The sequence below is a fragment of the Schistocerca americana genome, chromosome X, assembly GCF_021461395.2.
Source record: "Schistocerca americana isolate TAMUIC-IGC-003095 chromosome X, iqSchAmer2.1, whole genome shotgun sequence".
Classification (NCBI taxonomy): Eukaryota; Metazoa; Arthropoda; class Insecta; order Orthoptera; family Acrididae; genus Schistocerca; species Schistocerca americana.
The window spans coordinates 207,836,855-207,854,455 of record NC_060130.1 but is presented as its reverse complement, the minus strand read 5'-3'; the positions used below and the strand labels follow the sequence as shown (position 1 = coordinate 207,854,455).

Sequence of the window (17,601 nt, the reverse complement as noted above, 5' to 3'; positions counted from 1 at the left end):
ACACAACAACGCGTTTGTGCACGGACACACAGAAATTCTCCCAAACCACAAGCGAAGAGGGCAAAATATTCCCCCAGAAAAGCAACTAATCGCGTATCTTAACCTGCAAAGACAAGAAAAACACTACATGGAAGACATACTTAAGTAAACATTTACTGAAACTTCGTGGCAGATTAAAACTGTGCGCCGGACCGAGAATCGAACTCGGGACCTTGCCTGCGAAAGGCACACTCCGCTGCAGAGTGAAAACTTCATTCTGCAAATCTTTCCCAGGCTGTGGCTAAGCCATGTCTCCGCAATATCCTTTCTTCCAGGAGTGCTAGTTCTGCAAGGTTTGCAGAAGGGCTTCTGCGAAGTTTGAAAGGTAGGAGACGAGGTACTGGCAGAATTGAAGCTGTGAGGAGAGGTCGTGAGTCGTGCTTGGGTAGCTCAGTCGGCTGAACACTTGCCCGCGAAAGGCAAGGTCCCGACTTCGAGTATCGGTCCGGCTCACATTTTTAATCTGCCAGGAATTTTCATAACAACGCACACTCCGCTGCATAGTGAAAATCTCATTTTGTAAACACTTACTGGTTTCTCTATGATTGGACACACCGTCCCTTCGACATTGGCCATCTCGGCGAAGAAGTCATTTCTGACTTCAACCATATTTCAGTATGTTTAAAACGCAAACGTGGCCTTCGTCTGCATGCGTTATCTGGTTTACTATGAAGTCAGGACTGCAGACTGCGGTCTGGAGTAGGCACACGTAATTCTACACTACTGGTCATTAAAATTGCTACACTACGAAGATGACGTGCTACAGACCCGAAATTTAACCGACAGGAAGAAAATGCTGTGATATGCAAATGATTAGCTTTTCAGAGCATTCACACAAGGTTGGCGCTGGTGGTGGCACCTACAACGTGCTCACATGAGGAAAGTTTCCAACCGATTTCTCATACACAAACAGCAGTTGACCGGCGTTGCTTGGTGAAACGTTGTTCTGATGCCTCGTGTAAGGAGGAGAAACGTGTAGCATCACGTTTCCGACTTTGATAAAGGTCGGATTGTAGCCTATCGCGATTGCGGTTTACTGTATCGCGACATTGCTGCTCGCGTTGGTCGAGATCCAATGATTGTTAGCACAATATGGAATCAGTGGGTTCAGGAAGGTAATACGGAACGCCGTGCCGGATCCCAACGGCATCGTATCACTAGCAGTCGAGTTGACAGGCATCTTATCCCCATGGCTGTAACGGATCGTATAGCCACGTCTCGATCCCTGAGTCAACAGATGGGGACGTTTGCAAGACAACAACCATCTGCACGAACAGTTCGACGACGTTTGCAGCAGCATGGACTATCAGCTCGGAGACCGTGCTGCTGTTACTCTTGACGCTGCATCACGGACAGGAGCGCCTGCGATGGTGTACTCAACGACGAACCTATGTGCACGAATGGCAAAACGTCATTTTTTCGGATGAATCCAGGTTCTGTTTACAGCATCTTGATGGTCGCATCCGTGTTTGGCGACATCGCGGTGAACGCACATTGGAAGCGTGTGTTCGTCATCGCCATACTGGCGTATCACCCGGCGTGATGGTATGGGGTGCCATTGGTTACACGTCTGGGTCACCTCTTCTTCGCATTGACGGCACTTTGAACAATGGACATTTCAGATGTGTAACGACCTGTGGCTCTATCCTTCATTCGATCCCTGCGAAACCCTACTTTTCAGCAGGATAATGCACGACCGCATGTTGCAGCTCCTGTATGGGCCTTTCTGGATACAGAAAATGTTCGACTGCTGTCCTGCCCAACACATTCTCCAGATCTCTCAGTAATTGAAAACGTCTGGTCAATGGTGGCCGAGTAACTGGCTCGTGACAATGCGCCAGTCACTACTCTTGATGAACTGTGGTATCGTGTTGAAGCTGCATGAGCAGCTGTACCTGTACATGCCATCCAAGCTCTGTTTGACTCAATGCCCAGGCGTATCAAGGCCGTTACTATGGCCTGGGGTGGTTGTTCTGGGTACTGATTTCTCAGGATCTATGCACCCAAATTACGTGAAAATGTAATCACACGTTAGTTCTATTATAATATATTTGTCCAATGAATACCCGTTTATCATCTGCATTTTTCTTGGTGTAGCAATTTCAATGGCCTGTAGTGTATTATTACCAACGGCTCCGTTTTCTCACTCCATCGGCGGCGCTAGCAATCCGTCACTTCTGAGGTGTCTCTTCCTCAAACTGCTGTGGCTTTCTGCTACACCACTTCACCTTTGAAGTATGGCTTCTATTGCCTTTACAATGTTCCTCTACATTCGTTTCCTCACGCTCGCTACTCCAACCGTTTTCGTATTGGCACGTGTCGTACGCAACACCCTCTCTCTTCTCCTCACGCTTGGAAACTCCCAGGTCAAACACAATTAATCTGAAAGCGTCAACGTCGTTCTTTTGTATAACAATAAGCGTTCATTTTTACTCTGTGGGCTCCGAGTATAATATGAATAATAACTGGCTCTGCTCACCGCTGTTATGCGGATGACCCACACCTCGGTTGTTTCTACAAATTTTCTCGACATACATATTGTGCGACTGGAAACTCGTCGCTGCAAGGGATGGTGTTTTAACAATGCTCAAGCTGTTGTGTTCCGCCGCCAAATCATATCACCTCATTGTTTCGGACTCAAAGCTGACGCTCGTTGCGCAGTTTGGTATTACTGGCAGCACCCCAACAATAACTTCGCCACTGAAGTGGCTACCAATAAAATTTAGTTGCACTCGGATAGACCAGGCTATTTTTAAATCTGGCCACGCACGTTTCCAAACGTCGCTCCCCGCCTACACTGTACGTTAAAATTTTCCATAACGCGACGGAGTGTCTTTTCAAACGACCGCTCACATCTAGACACGGACCCCAAAGCCGTACTCACTTCTCTAGTACAGCCTCTCTCTATACCGGATAGTGCTGCTGTACTAGACTGTGAATCATTGCACACAATATTCACACTCTCAGATACTTTTAAAAGCCCGCCTTTCACGGTCGCTCAGTTTCTCTTTCCTAATTTTCATCCCGGGTTCCCGGGTTCGATTCCCGGCGGGGTCAGGGATTTTCTCTGCCTCGTGATGGCTGGGTGTTGTGTGCTGTCCTTAGGTTAGTTAGGTTTAAGTAGTTCTAAGTTCTAGGGGACTTATGACCACAGCAGTTGAGTCCCATAGTGCTCAGAGCCATTTTGAACCTAATTTTCATGCGCTCTGTCGTTTCCGAACTTGGCCGTTCCCCCAGATTTTGCACTCCTTGTGCAGGATCTTTATTCGTGCTTTCTAGCGTTTCCGTACCGGATAGTGCCACCCTATCAGACTGTGAATTCTCGCCCACAATATTCCTACTACAGGGACGCGCACTAAATGTGTTACCAATTGCTTCTTTCACAATCTACAACGCACACTAGATATCCCGCTGGGATCTCTACAGCAGTACCAGCAGAGCTTGGAAAAACAAATGAGTTACGAAATGACGTGTAATTCACGATACTGCCGCTAGGAGACTAGTAAGCAGCAATGGCTGACAATGGAAAACTGACGACACAGCAAAGATCGGCAATTGTGTTACTTTTTCATGAAACGAAAAGCCTTGTTGTGACTCAGAGGGGTTTTCGACAACAGTTTGACATACAACGGGTCCCTTGCAAGAAGACCATCCACAGGTTGTACGATAAATTTGTACAGGAAGGAGCAGTATTGGAAGCGAAGCGACCTCGGCCTAAGCCTGTTTGTTCGCCGGAGAATATTGAAGCGGTACGAGTTGCTGTACCGAGAGGTCCCGGGAAATCGTATAGAAAGGCAGCAGTGCAACTGGGACGCTCCGTTCAACGCATTCTTAAAAGTGACCTCCATATGTACCCATACAAGATGACCTGTGCACAGAAGCTCACTTAAGAACACAAGCAGCAGAGACTACTGTTTGCTCAGTGGGCGGAGGATAGAGAAGAAACTCTCAATAACGTTTGGTTTTCAGACGAGGCGCATTTTCATTTAGACGGTGTGGTTAACAAACAAAATGTACGCTTTTGGGCCACTGAAAACCCACAAGTGCTTCATGAAGGACAACATTATGCTCTGAGGATTACAGCGTGGGCAGCAATTTCCAGTCACGGACTTCTTGGACCCTTTTTCTTTGAATAGACTGTGAACAGCGAACGTTATTTGAGCATGCTTCGCAATAGCTTTATTCCACAGCTTCTTGCTACTGCCTTGCCCTTCAACACGCAGTGGTTCATGCAAGATGGAGCAAGGCCACACACTGAGAAAAAACTGTGTTGGAGTTTTTACACGAGCATTTCCACATGCGGATCATTTCACTCAGGTTTCCAGGTCGCTTTAATGACGGACAAAATTGGCCCCCCAATAGTCCAGACCTCAATCCATGTGACTTTTTTCTTTGGGGATACCTAAAGGAAAAAAATTTCCCGAAACGTCCACGTGATTTAATGGAGCTCAGAAGACCTATTCTTTAAGCTTGCAGTGAAATTACGGAAGACATGTGCTGCAGGGTAATCACTAACTTCATTGTTCGTTTGAAGGAAGTTAGGAAACGAAATGGTGGACGTATTGAGCATGTGCTGAGTTAGAACAAATCTACATGGACGGCTCTTCATTGTAGTATATGTTCCTTTCAGATTGTATTGACAATAAAGCTTATATTCAAAAACAAAATGGTAACACATTTCGTGCGCCACAAGCAGCAATTTCCAGTCACGGACTTTACAAGCACCTCCGCCACTTGCGGTCGCTTAGTTCCTCTTTTCAAATTTTCCATGTTGTGTTTCATGTAAACAAATTCTTCCATTCCAACGAATTGCACCAGCTCGGTCGCTACCGAGACTGGCCGTTCCTCGAGACTTTGCACACCTTGTACAAGTTCTTCACACGTGCCTTCAGTCGTTTGCGTCTCTTTGGTCTCGGCTTGGAGTAGCCTATCTTGGGCATCCCTGAGAGAAGTGAATACTTCTCCGCTGTAATTCTGCAATCTTCTCCCACAACCGCTTTCTTTCTTTCTTCGCTTTTTCCCTCTCTGCATCAGCTCTATCTGCTTTAGCATTTGCTCTATCTGCTTCAGCCCGACGCCTAATGCTTCTGCTTTTGCGTCACTTTCTCCCGTTCTCTTTAGCCATTATTTAACTCACAGCGGCATGTCTCCCACAGTTCCAGAAATCCAACTATTCGGCATAATGTCCGTTTCGCTTTCGTCAGCTTGATCACTTTCACTCTGCTCATAAATCTGTTTGCTTCCCTGGGTTTCAGACACGGTAATTGTTGCTACTGACCCCTCCTCAGGAAATTAAACATAATTTGTACCGTATGTACTGGACTTTTGTCTCGCGTAATTTTCCTAGTCTCAATCGAACTAGTACGATTTCCCCTCTCCATACTGTAGAAGGATGTGAATTCAATTTATTACTCGACGAACAGACAAGTCGATCAGTACCTTATGGCCTTCCGAGGCCTGTAAGGACGGAGAGAGAGAGAGAGAGAAGGAGAATTTAAAAAATGCAAAAATAGATTGCCACGCGCTACAATTCCCGTGGCATATATGGCAGTTTCTAACTCCGACTGACGCGGAACATTTTTGAATTTAACTCCCAGGCGACTCCCGTTGGTGATTACAATAATACTGCTACCGCACGGGACTTAGAAAACGAAACGCCAGAATAGTTCTGGATCTGCTTGGCAAAGAACCCACAATATTCCCCAAGCCGATAAAAACTGACACCCACAGCCACGACCGAAATGGTCATCAGCGATTACTCAACACAACACTGAAGAAGTTCACAACCAAATAATAAGCATAGTCATACTTACGATCAGCAAGGCGAGAGACGACGCAATGACGCAACATAAATTTTGTTCGTATAAGCTACCAACGTCTAACGTAGCAGGTACTTTCACAGTCAAAAATACGACTTAAAAACACCAATTAAAGTCGCTTCCTATGCAACTGTTCAGATTTCATCTTTGCCAACATAAGATGAACGATAAAAAAGCTTATTCCGCCACTGAGGTAGAACTGTAGTCAGCTGTAGGTCCGTCCTCTGTCAACGCGTTCAGCCTCGAAACACCTCGAAGCCTACGACTCCTGTCTAGCACATTTTAGCGGCTTTGTGACCGCAGACCCGTCACTTACCCTAACACATACAATATTGCTACGATAGTACTACACACTGATTCCTACAGTACCCACTCTCTAGTATCGATTCTTCAAATAATTTCACGAGTGTGCTATCTCTTCACAAACATGTGGACTACTTTTGTTTCTCCCAACTTTCAACGCCTGAGACGAGTCCAACCGCCTATTGCTAAGGGGTGTGTGCCCCCACACACTGTGTCTTACTTTTAATTTTTTCTGGTGGTCAAGGAAAAGCCGCTACAATTGCTTTTTTAGTACTTTATGAAGCTCACACAACCTGTTTCGACCTTTATATTAGGCCAATATCAAGTGTACCTGAATATGCCCAATGTTAAGACATACGCTCTTAGAAGAAGAAGAAGAAAAAGACGCACCATGAAGGAATTATCCAAATGGGACGGAAATCTGTAGTTGTGATGTACATGTACAGACAAACAAATGATATAGTTTCAGAAAAATTGGAGGATTTATTCAAGAAATGGAAATGAGCGTTTGTCGTCATTGGCCGGGAGGCCCCTTGCGGGGCAGGTCCGGCCGCCTTGGTGCAGGTCTTATTATATTCGAATCCACATTCGCCTTGGTGCAGGTATTACTACATTCGACGCCACTTTGGGCGACCTGCGCGCCGGATGGGAATGAAATTATGGTGAAGACAATACAACACACAGTCCCTGAGCGGAAATCGCCGACCCAGCCGGGAATCGAACCCGGGCCCGTAGGACGGCAATCCGTCACGCTGACCACTCAGCTATCGGGGCGGACTACTCAAGAGAAAGATCTTCACAAACTGAGCAAGTCTATAGCGCGTTCGCCTACCTCTGGCTCTTATGCAAGCAGTTATACGGCTTGACATTAATTGATAGACTTGTTGGATGTTCTCTTGAGGGACATCGTGCCAAATTCTGTCCAACTGCCACATTAGATCGTCAAAATCCAGAGATGGTTGGTAGGGCTTGCCCCTGATGCCCCATAACATTCTTAACTGGGGAGAGATCCGGCGACCTTGCTGGCCAAAGGTAGGGCTTGGCAAGCGCAAAGACTAGCAGTAGAAACTCTCGTCGTGTACGGGCGGGCACTATCTTGCTCAAAATATAAGCCCAGGATGGTTTGCCATGACTGACACGAAAACAGGACGTACACTACTGGCCATTAAAATTGCTACACCACGAAGATGACGTGCTACAGACGCGAAATTTAACCGACAGGAAGAAGATGCTGTGATATGCAAATGATTAGCTTTTCAGACCATTCACACAAAATTGGCGCCGGTGGCGACACCTACAACGTGCTGACATGAGGAACGTTTCCAACCGATTTCTCATACACAAACAGCAGTTGACCGGCGTTGCCTGGTGAAACGCTGTTGTGATGCCTCGTGTAAGAAGGAGAAATGCGTACCATCATGTTTCAGACTTTGATAAAGGTCGAATTGTAGCCTATCGCGATTGCGGTTTATCGTATCGCGACATTGCTGCTCGCGTTGGTCGAGATCCAATGACTGTTAGCAGAATATGGAATAGGTGGGTTCGGGAGGGTAATACGGAACGCCGTGCTGGATCCCAACGGCCTCGCATCACTAGCAGTCGAGATGACAGGCATCTTATCCGCACGGCTGTAACGGATCGTGCAGCCACGTCTCGATCCCTGAGTCAACAGATGGGAACGTTTGCAAGACAACAACCATCTGCACGAACAGTTCGACGACGTTTGCAGCAGCATGGACTATCAGCTCGGAGACCATGGCTGCGGCTACCCTTGACGCTGCATCACAGACAGGAGCGCCTGCGATGGTGTACTCAACGACGAACCTGGGTGCACGAATGGAAAAGCGTCATTTTTTCGGATGAATCAAGTTTCTGTTTCGGCCACCTCTTGTTCGCATTGACGACACTTTGAACAGTGGACGTTACATTTCAGATGTGTTACGACCCGTGGCTCTACCCTTCATTCGATCCCTGCGAAAACCTACATTTCAGCAGGATAATGCACGACCGCATGTTGCAGGTCCTGTACGGGCCTTTCTGGATACAGAAAATATTCGACTGCTGCACTGGCCAGCACATTCTCCAGATCTCTCACCAATTGAAAATGTCTGGTCAATGGTGGCCGAGCAACTGGCGCGTCACAACACGCCAGTCACTACTCTTGATGAACTGTGGTATCGTGTTGAAGCTGCATGGGCGGCTGTACCTGTACACGCCATCCAAGCTCTGTTTGACTCAATGCCCAGGCGTATCAACACCGTTATTACGGCCAGAGGTGATTGTTCTGGGTACTGATTTCTCAGGCTCTATGCACCCAAATTGCGTGACAATGTAATCACATGTCAGTTCTAGTATAATATATTTGTCCAATGAATACCCGTTTATCATCTGCATTTCTTCTTGGTGTAGCAATTTTAATGGCCAGCAGTGTAGAATATCGCCGACTTACCGCTGTGCTGTAAGGCTGCCGCAGATGACAACAAAAGGGATCCTGCTATTAAAATAAATGGCATCCCAGATCATCGCTCGTGGTTTTCTGGCCAGATGGCAAGCGACAGTCGTAGTCGTATCCCACGACTGTCCGGGGCGTCTCCAGACAAGTCTTCGACCAGTAACCTCATTGACTGGAGTAGAATTCTCTTCAACGATGACACCCGCTTCGAACGGAGCCCCGACGTACAATATACACGCCGAAATCGGTTGTGTGAAATTCATAAAATTTTAAAAAAGCAACTGGAATGGCAATTTATAAATTGAACAACAGCTGCGGAATCAACATCATCCAGACAGTTTCTGTTAGTATCACTTCCGCCGCAACCACAGAACCATGTTAAGCTTTGCTTCTGCCCCACCACAGGAGACGCATTTTTACCAGGTGCTCGGGGGCTCTCAGCGCTACAATGGTCGGGTGTGTGTGTCACTCACTCCAGAGAATTCTGATGTATTCAGTCAACTAAAATTCAAATGTCTACCGGTGCACAGGTCGGATTAGCATGCGATTTGCACCAATCAGTATTAAAGTAAACATAACGCATATTTAGAGTTAGGAAGTGGGTGTGTCAAAGAGACGAGGTGCTACTGATCGTTTGCTCTGCGACAGAATATACAATATCGACAGTTAGTGTCATTTTGCAGTATTCCCTACCAGGTCTGTTAGACGTTAAAAAAGGGGACTATAATTCACTGCTTGCAGCAGATATGTTACCTGCTAACTTCCTAACTGCTCGGCACCTGTTAATTCCTTCTGAAAAAGAGTTCGGAAAAGAGTGGACATAGTGCTCTCAGCATTTGCAGTAGGGAATAAAGACGTAAATTAAGACTCTCTTGTATTTCTACGCGCGAAGTCAACTGCATTCAAGAAAATGCGCTAACAGTAAAGTAGCTCACTGTTTATTGACAGTGTCTAAATATCGGTAATAGGCGCTTCGGTGGGACGAACTATTGCCACATAACATGGATATTCTGTATCTATGAAATTCCTATTGAACAAGACAGTGCTTACCATTTGTTAACTCCCACTGAATGCCAAGCCGTCTGAAGTCACATTACCATTAATTCATTAGGTTAGTGCGTAAGTTCGTAGCGTTTTTGTTTCGCATGTTGGTATTCTGGTTGCTATGGGTTTATTTATCGATTGTTATTTTTATTTGTAGTTCACTGTTCCTATTTGAGTTTACATATCGTCATTTGGAGATTGTGACTGGAGCTGTGGACGCTAGAAAATGGAGTGTCATGTGGAGAAATCGGAACATTTATGACATATCCTTCTGCTTGAGTTCAATAGAGGAGTGACAGCAGCGGAGACAACCAGAACCATTTGCCCCATGTATGGTGATAATGCCATTAGACAGAGAACAGCAAGAAAACGATTTTCTCGTTTTAACGAGGATCGTTTTGACATTAGTGACTCTCCACGTTCAGAAAGACCTTTGGGGTTTGCTGAAGAACGTTTAAACGCATTAATCCACAATGATCCATGTCAGCGTACACGAGAACTGGCAAGGGTGATGAACTGTGATCATTCTACCATCGTGCGACATTTTCATTCAATGGGAAAGGTTCAGAAATCGGATTTGTGGGTACTGCAAGCTCTAAGCCAAGATCACAAAAATAGCTCTGAGCACTATGCGTCTTAACTTCTGAGGTCATCAGTCGCCTAGAGCTTAGAACTAATTAAACCTAACTAACCTAAGGATATCACACACACCCATGCCCGAGGCAGGATTCGAACCTGCGACCGTAGCGGTCGCTCGGTTCCGGACTGTAGCGCCTAGAACCGCACGGCCACTCTGGCCGGCCCAAAATCACAAAAACCAGCGGAAATGGAAAACAGAACACATTGACACCGGTGTGTCAGACCCACCATACTTGCTCTGGACACTGCGAGAGGGCTGTACAAGCAATGATCACACGCACGGCACAGCGGACACACCAGGAACCGCGGTGTTGGCCGTCGAATGGCGCTAGCTGCGCAGCATTTGTGCACCGCCGCCGTCAGTGTCAGCCAGTTTGCTGTGGCATACGGAGCTCCATCGCAGTCTTTAACACTGGTAGCATGCCGCGACAGCGTGGACGTGAACCGTATGTACAGTTGACGGACTTTGAGCGAGGGCGTATAGTGGGCATGCGGGAGGCCGGGTGGACGTACCGCCGAATTGCTCAACACGTCGGGCGTGAGGTCTCCACAGTACATCGATGTTGTCGCCAGTGGTCGGCGGAAGGTGCACGTGCCCGTCGACCTGGGATCGGACCGCAGCGACGCATGGATGCACGCCAAGACCGTAGGATCCTACGCAGTGCCGTAGGGGACCGCACCGCCACTTCCCAGCAAATTAGGGACACTGTTGCTCCTGGGGTATCGGCGAGGACCATTCGCAACCGTCTCCATGAAGCTGGGCTACGGTCCCGCACACCGTTAGGCCGTCTTCCGCTCACACCCCAACATCGTGCAGCCCGCCTCCAGTGGTGTCGCGACAGGCGTGAATGGAGGGACGAATGGAGACGTGTCGTCTTCAGCGATGAGAGTCGCTTCTGCCTTGGTGCCAATGATGGTCGTATGCGTGTTTGGCGCCGTGCAGGTGAGCGCCACAATCAGGACTGCATACGACCGAGACACACAGGGCCAACACCCGGCATCATGGTGTGGGGAGCGATCTCCTACACTGGCCGTACACCACTGGTGATCGTCGAGGGGACACTGAATAATGCACGGTACATCCAAACCGTCATCGAACCCATCGTTCTACCATTCCTAGACCGGCAAGGGAACTTGCTGTTCCAACAGGACAATGCACGTCCGCATGTATCCCGTGCCACCCAACGTGCTCTAGAAGGTGTAAGTCAACTACCCTGGCCAGCAAGATCTCCGGATCTGTCCCCCATTGAGCATGTTTGGGACTGGATGAAGCGTCGTCTCACGCGGTCTGCACGTCCAGCACGAACGCTGGTCAAACTGAGGCGCCAGGTGGAAATGGCATGGCAAGCCGTTCCACAGGACTACATCCAACATCTCTACAATCGTCTCCATGGGAGAATAGCAGCCTGCATTGCTGCGAAAGGTGGATATACACTGTACTAGTGCCGACATTGTGCATGCTCTGTTGCCTGTGTCTATGTGCCTGTGGTTCTGTCAGTGTGATCATGTGATGTATCTAACCCCAGGAATGTGTCAATAAAGTTTCCCCTTCCTGGGACAATGAATTCATGGTGTTCTTATTTCAATTTCCAGGAGTGTATTACGGTGCATTACATCCCGAGAATTGTCGAAGTTCGTAGTTGATTACTGATGTAGCGTTCCATTTATTTAAGCTTTTCGGGTTCTTAAACCATGTTAGATATCTGCTCTACGATACATGGCTTTTTAGAATGAAGTCCTCCTCATCAGCAAACAATTACTAGATTTTGAACTATGGCAACATAGCATTATATTATTAAGATGCTGTGGAGGTGGTTTCTCACCCTGGCTGTGAATGACTGTGTTGGTTCGATGAAACTGTGCTTACTTTTCGAAAGCGTCCAATTTTAAGTTGACGAATTTCGTCCTTAAATTTTTCAGTGAGTAGACTGAATCTCTGAAGCGCGTTTCTGAAATGTCTAAAAAAATACCTGTCTACAGTAGTTGTAACCTCACTGAACTCAAAACAATTTCTACCCACAAAGTTAGATATGTATAGGAAGATCTAGAAATCATACGTTGCCAGGTATTGTGAATATTGTGAAAATTCCAAAAATTAGTGCTTCAGATTACACAGTTTTCCCATTGCTAAGGCTCCTTTTTGGGCTGGTGTTTTATATTAACAGTTTTGGGTGTGATTTCATAGGCACTTCTAATGGATATTACTTAGGGGCTACAAGCCAATCTTTCAGATAATAACTGAACTGTGATGGAAGGTCTGCTATGTTCCAGAATTATTTTTATCTGGTGGTCCAGCATAAAATTTATGACACGGAATTTCTTATTGAATCGTTTGAACACACTCTCTCTCTATCTCTATCTCTCTTACTGCTTCCCAAAGTACTGTTATCAAAATTAATCCGCAGATCAAGGTGACATTTGGCTTACATTGTGCCCAACAGGTACCAACATACAAACAACAAAATTTTAGCACTTTCCTAGTTGACGGCTTATGCTCTGATTTTCGACATTTCTTGCTCTGTTGTGATGTACAGAATAGACACTGAACACAGAAAAGTACCTTCACGTTTCAGTACGGTAAGTACGGTATGAATCTGGTACTACTCATTTACAGTGACATTATTTACTCTCGTCTGGCATGCAAGTGAACAAAGGAGCGGGATCATTTTGACCTGTTTCACAAAAGCGTGCTCGCTCACATGGTAATACGTTTCAACTATGATTAATGTTCTGCAGTTTTCTTTAACTTCGTGTTGCTTACGTCTGTAGCAATTAGGAGATTTAAAGCAATTAGGTTCCTCTGTTAATTTTTAAGAAAATTATCGTTTCTGTTTTCGAATTACTGCTAGCAAGTCTGTTCCTTTTCGATCTCTTGTTAAAAACAAAATGTGATGTGGAAAAGTGCACGTTCACAGAATGTGGCGTCACGTTTAGGCAGGCATTTGATGGATTGTTGATATTTTTGTGTTTACTCATGCAACAACCTTTACGTTCATGAGTACAGCAATTCATTATATTTGTCCCTTCTCCTTTTGATCTGTCTACACCATACCACCGTGACACTACCAACGTAGAAGAAATGTTCGACACAGTTCGCAGCACAAAGTCACATATGTACATAACGGAAAATATAAAAAAGTACAGAACACTGCTCAAGGGTAAAATGTTGTATCAGGTCACTGATGATGCCTTTTCTTACTAATCAGCAGAATACATCTGGCGTAAAATGCTAATCTCTGTTAAAAGCTCCACCTTAATTGGGAGAAAAATAGTGAATTATACGGCGTAACTTTCCATTACTTAAGAGTAATAGAAATAACTGCGACTGTAATCTTTTGTTCTTTTATTCCAATACCAGCTCGTAGATACTTAAAATATTGCTGTGAAATGTGCCACTCGCTTTAAACTCAAGTACCCTGTTAATCCTAAAACACATCTTTCTTTTTCAGCAAGAAGCCATCTGGTGGTCTAAACTAGGACAGTCACTGGACCAAGAAACGTATTTGCACCATGTTTACTCACTATCTATGTACAATGTAATCTGAAATAATTCACAAATGCACAAATAAATTAAAGAATCAAAACTTGCATTATTGTACTATGCCACCCTTCAACCAACCTTCTTATGTAACAGAATTTCCAGCGATATACAGTACTATCTGGAACATAGCTGTTACTAGTGCTATAAAAGAAGAATGGTATGATTCAATGACATCTGTAGTGCTATTTACTTCACACTAGATATGACTATAACAAATGTTTCTGTAATGGAAAAGTGTATCAGAATTTCGCTGTACGTTAAGTGGTCGCTAACATTCAATGCATAGAAATTAACTTGGAATATAGGTTCCACAGAAAATTTCATTTGATGTGAGATATACATGATTAAGTGTAGCTATATCCAATATTCTGAAGCTGCTGTATAGTGCCAAGATGACAAGAAACCCTCGTAGTACGGATTAGTAAATTAATCTCTGCATTCTAGAACAATATTTTATAAGAAAACCCCCACAGATTACATCAGTAACATGACATTTCTAAAAATAATAAGAGTATCAATTTAGGCGCTATGTAACTTTTCGTCTGACGAGCACAACTTCCCACCTAAAACACTAGAAGTTGAGAGGGCTTCTCAGATTACATATCACGGCGTTGCTAATTAGTGTTTCGTTAGGAGTTTCAGACATTTTAGCGACAGGTGCACTAATTGAATGTATGTGTAAGGGGCCTTTATTTTCCAAAGTCAGATACAGCTGGAAACTGAAACTCGTTGGGGTATCAGAACGTTACATACACGTTTTGACTGCCTTTAAACATAATCTTCTTGGCGATTGAGAGGCAGCGCTAAAATATGAGACGGCAGTATAAAGTTACACAACGAGTAAACTATTGCATAAAAGACTCTAGATAACAGAAGTAAGTACAAAAGACAGGTTACAATATGATTGTTGCAAACCTTGTGCTGAGATGTTACAATCATCAGTATCATAGGGTGTGGGTTTCGAAACTTTGTTACATTTTTGCTTGTCACACACGTCTCTTTATCCGCATTCGAAGACGAAAACGGTTTCGCAATGTGGGAGCCTTAGTCGCCGACGTTATCAGTTCGAATGCTGGTGGTGGAACAGTTTCAACCAGCAAGGGAAAAGTAGTCGTAGCTTGGAGCTTCATATCACCAGACCTTGCGCAAGCGTCCTTTCAATCCCACAACTCTCTGAAGTTTCGTGAGGAATGAAAGCATGTGACACTTTTGAAAAGATTAGTTAGTCAGATGCATACATTAAGCTCCGTCGCCCTGTTGGTGATATTCGAGAGTAAGGAAGAGTAAGATTTAACGTCTTGTTGACTTCTACATAGGTAAATACGAACCACAAGCTTAAATTTTACAAAGATGAGGCTGAAAATCAGCCTCGTCCCTTATGCAGCAACCATTCCAGTATTCTAGCGAAATGAAACTCTAAATTTTCATAGTCGATTCAAATACGAACTTGAGCCCTCCTGAATCCAGATCTTAAGGGGGGATGTAACGGAAAATGTAAACATTTATATAAAAATTAATTACAGCCATATTTATAAATGTACATATCTAAAATTTTGCATGTGTAAAGCAAAAGAGCTGTGTGTTAACAGAAAAATACAATAAAATATGCAGGATTAATATGTTGAAAGAAAGTTGAATTTTTAATTTTTATTGTCTTTTTAATAAAAAGTCATAACTCGAATTTTAATCATGCAATTAATCTGAAAATTTTACTGTAGTGTACTCAGAAGGTTATAAGACCACTGAACTGCAGTTATTAATTTATAGTACAAATTGTATCATTAACAGAGTTTTTGATTTTGCATATCCAAAATTAACTTTTTCTCTACATACAATCATCTAAAAATCAGAATGTAATTGCAGGATTTCGTATTTTTTAATTCCAGGGAGACAGCAACACGTTGCGAACAGTTCCTGAAAATTTCGTAGCATCAGAGCAAATACTTTTTGAGAAAATGCTTCTAATAACATAAAAAATGTAAAACAGAGAAAATGAGGTTCAAAGATTATCTTCTCATACTTCTACATGCAACAAGCTTACCTAAACTTTAAAATCCTCCATTCTGATACTCCTCATCCTCTAGGTTTCTCTTCTCTCCTCTTCGAATCTGCCTGGCCTGTATTTGCATCTGATCTGTTAGCTTTCTTGAGCCTACTCTCGTCAATGGTGTAAAATGCTTTTGTTGTAAACACACCAGGATCCATACCAACTCTCTTCAGCACTTCAATTCTGCCATTATTTCCGTTATTGTAACATAAAACTGCATCATAGACACCTATTTGGAGTACCTTAAGTCCACAGAATGTCCTTTTTGAGCATCAAATCCAAATTAAATTATTGAGGCGTTCATTTGCACTTTGTGTCTTTCCGTGAAGACACTTCCTCAATAAATCAGGGTCAGCAAGAAACCTGAATGTCGGCTTAATTGCTTTCATAACAGGTTCTGGTAATGAGTGTTTATGTGTATACTTCTCACTTCTATTGTTGAACTTACACCAATTGTCTTTCCGACACAGACTGTGCATTGGTATTTGGTCAGTGGATAGTTTGTGGAAAAAACTTGCCCACACAGCACGCCTCATCGCTTCTAAATTACGTTTGTTTTTCCTGATATCTCTCCCATAAAATAAATGAAGAGAATAAATTTCTTTCAGAGTAACCCTGTCTTTTCCTCCTAGTGGTTTTCCATCCTAAGAACTTCTTCTTTCTTCTCTTTCAGCAAGTGAAGAAGCCTACCACCAAGCCTCTTTTGGGTGTGTTGAACACATTCCAACGTTTCTCATGTTGTATTATACCGATTTTTATGCGTTACAGCTTTGAACGAAGAGGGGCCCCATCACCAAGGTTAGTATGTCTAACACCATACTGGTCCTCAGACCTGGAGAACATCCTCACAACTGCAGCAACCTCCATGCCCCCACTTGAGCCACTATAATTTTTAGAGCATGCTACTGCATGGTTTTCTTGCCGCAGTTTCTCACTGTCTTCATTGTTGGACATTTTCCTTGTTGCACACTGGTCGCAGTATTTAGGCATAATTTCTACATCAAAAACTTCACCTGAGTCAATACCAATAACAGATGCAACTCCATACAGAGATGTGTGACCCCTTTTCATCCAGGTCCCATCTACAAACACACACAGGTCAATAAAATTTGTAGGAGATTCACTGTCATGAGTATCTCCGCTAGGGTCTATTTCTTTTTGGTTTATTTTCACCAATTCCTCCCCTGCTTTCTTCATAGAATCTTTCGCAGTATCGCATACAGCATCAGACATCTACATCTACATGGATACTCTGCAAATCACATTTAAGTGCCTGGCAGAGGGTTCACCAAACCAGCTTCACAATTCTCTATTATTCCAATCTCGTATAGTGCGCGGAAAGAATGAACACCTATATCTTTCCGTACGAGCTCTGATTTCCCTTATTTTATCGTGGTGATCGTTCCGCCCAATGTAGGTCGGTGTCAACAAAATACATTCGCATTCGGAGTAGAACGTTGGTGATTGGAATTCCGTGAGAAGATTCCGTCGTAACGAAAAACGCCTTTCTTCTAATGATTTCCAGCCCAAACCCCGTATCATTTCTGTGACACTCTTTCCCATATTTCGCGATAATACAAAACGTGTTGCCTTTCTTTGAACTTTTACGATGTACTCCGTCAGTCCCACCTGGTAAGGATCCCGCGCCACGCTGCAGTATTCTAGAAGAGGCCGTACAAGCGTAGTGTAGTCGCTCGGTGCCAGGTCGGGACTGTAC

At 44.4% G+C, this 17,601-nt stretch overlaps 1 protein-coding gene across 2 annotated transcripts in view; it reads left to right on the top strand.

Moving 5' to 3' along the window:
* LOC124554721 overlaps positions 1-13,867 on the top strand; it is a 127,581-nt gene extending 113,714 nt beyond the window's left edge. Inside the window, exon 6 of one of the 2 annotated variants that reach the window (XR_006968422.1) lies at positions 13,746-13,859. Coding sequence is in view for 1 of the 2 variants with exons in the window: in XM_047128368.1 (XP_046984324.1) it covers positions 13,746-13,773 (28 nt within the window). In the remaining variant the exon portion in view is untranslated. Of the gene's footprint in view, positions 1-13,745 lie in introns of both variants that reach the window. The other variant, XM_047128368.1, reaches the window with a different exon arrangement.
* Positions 13,868-17,601: the final 3,734 nt, after the last annotated feature.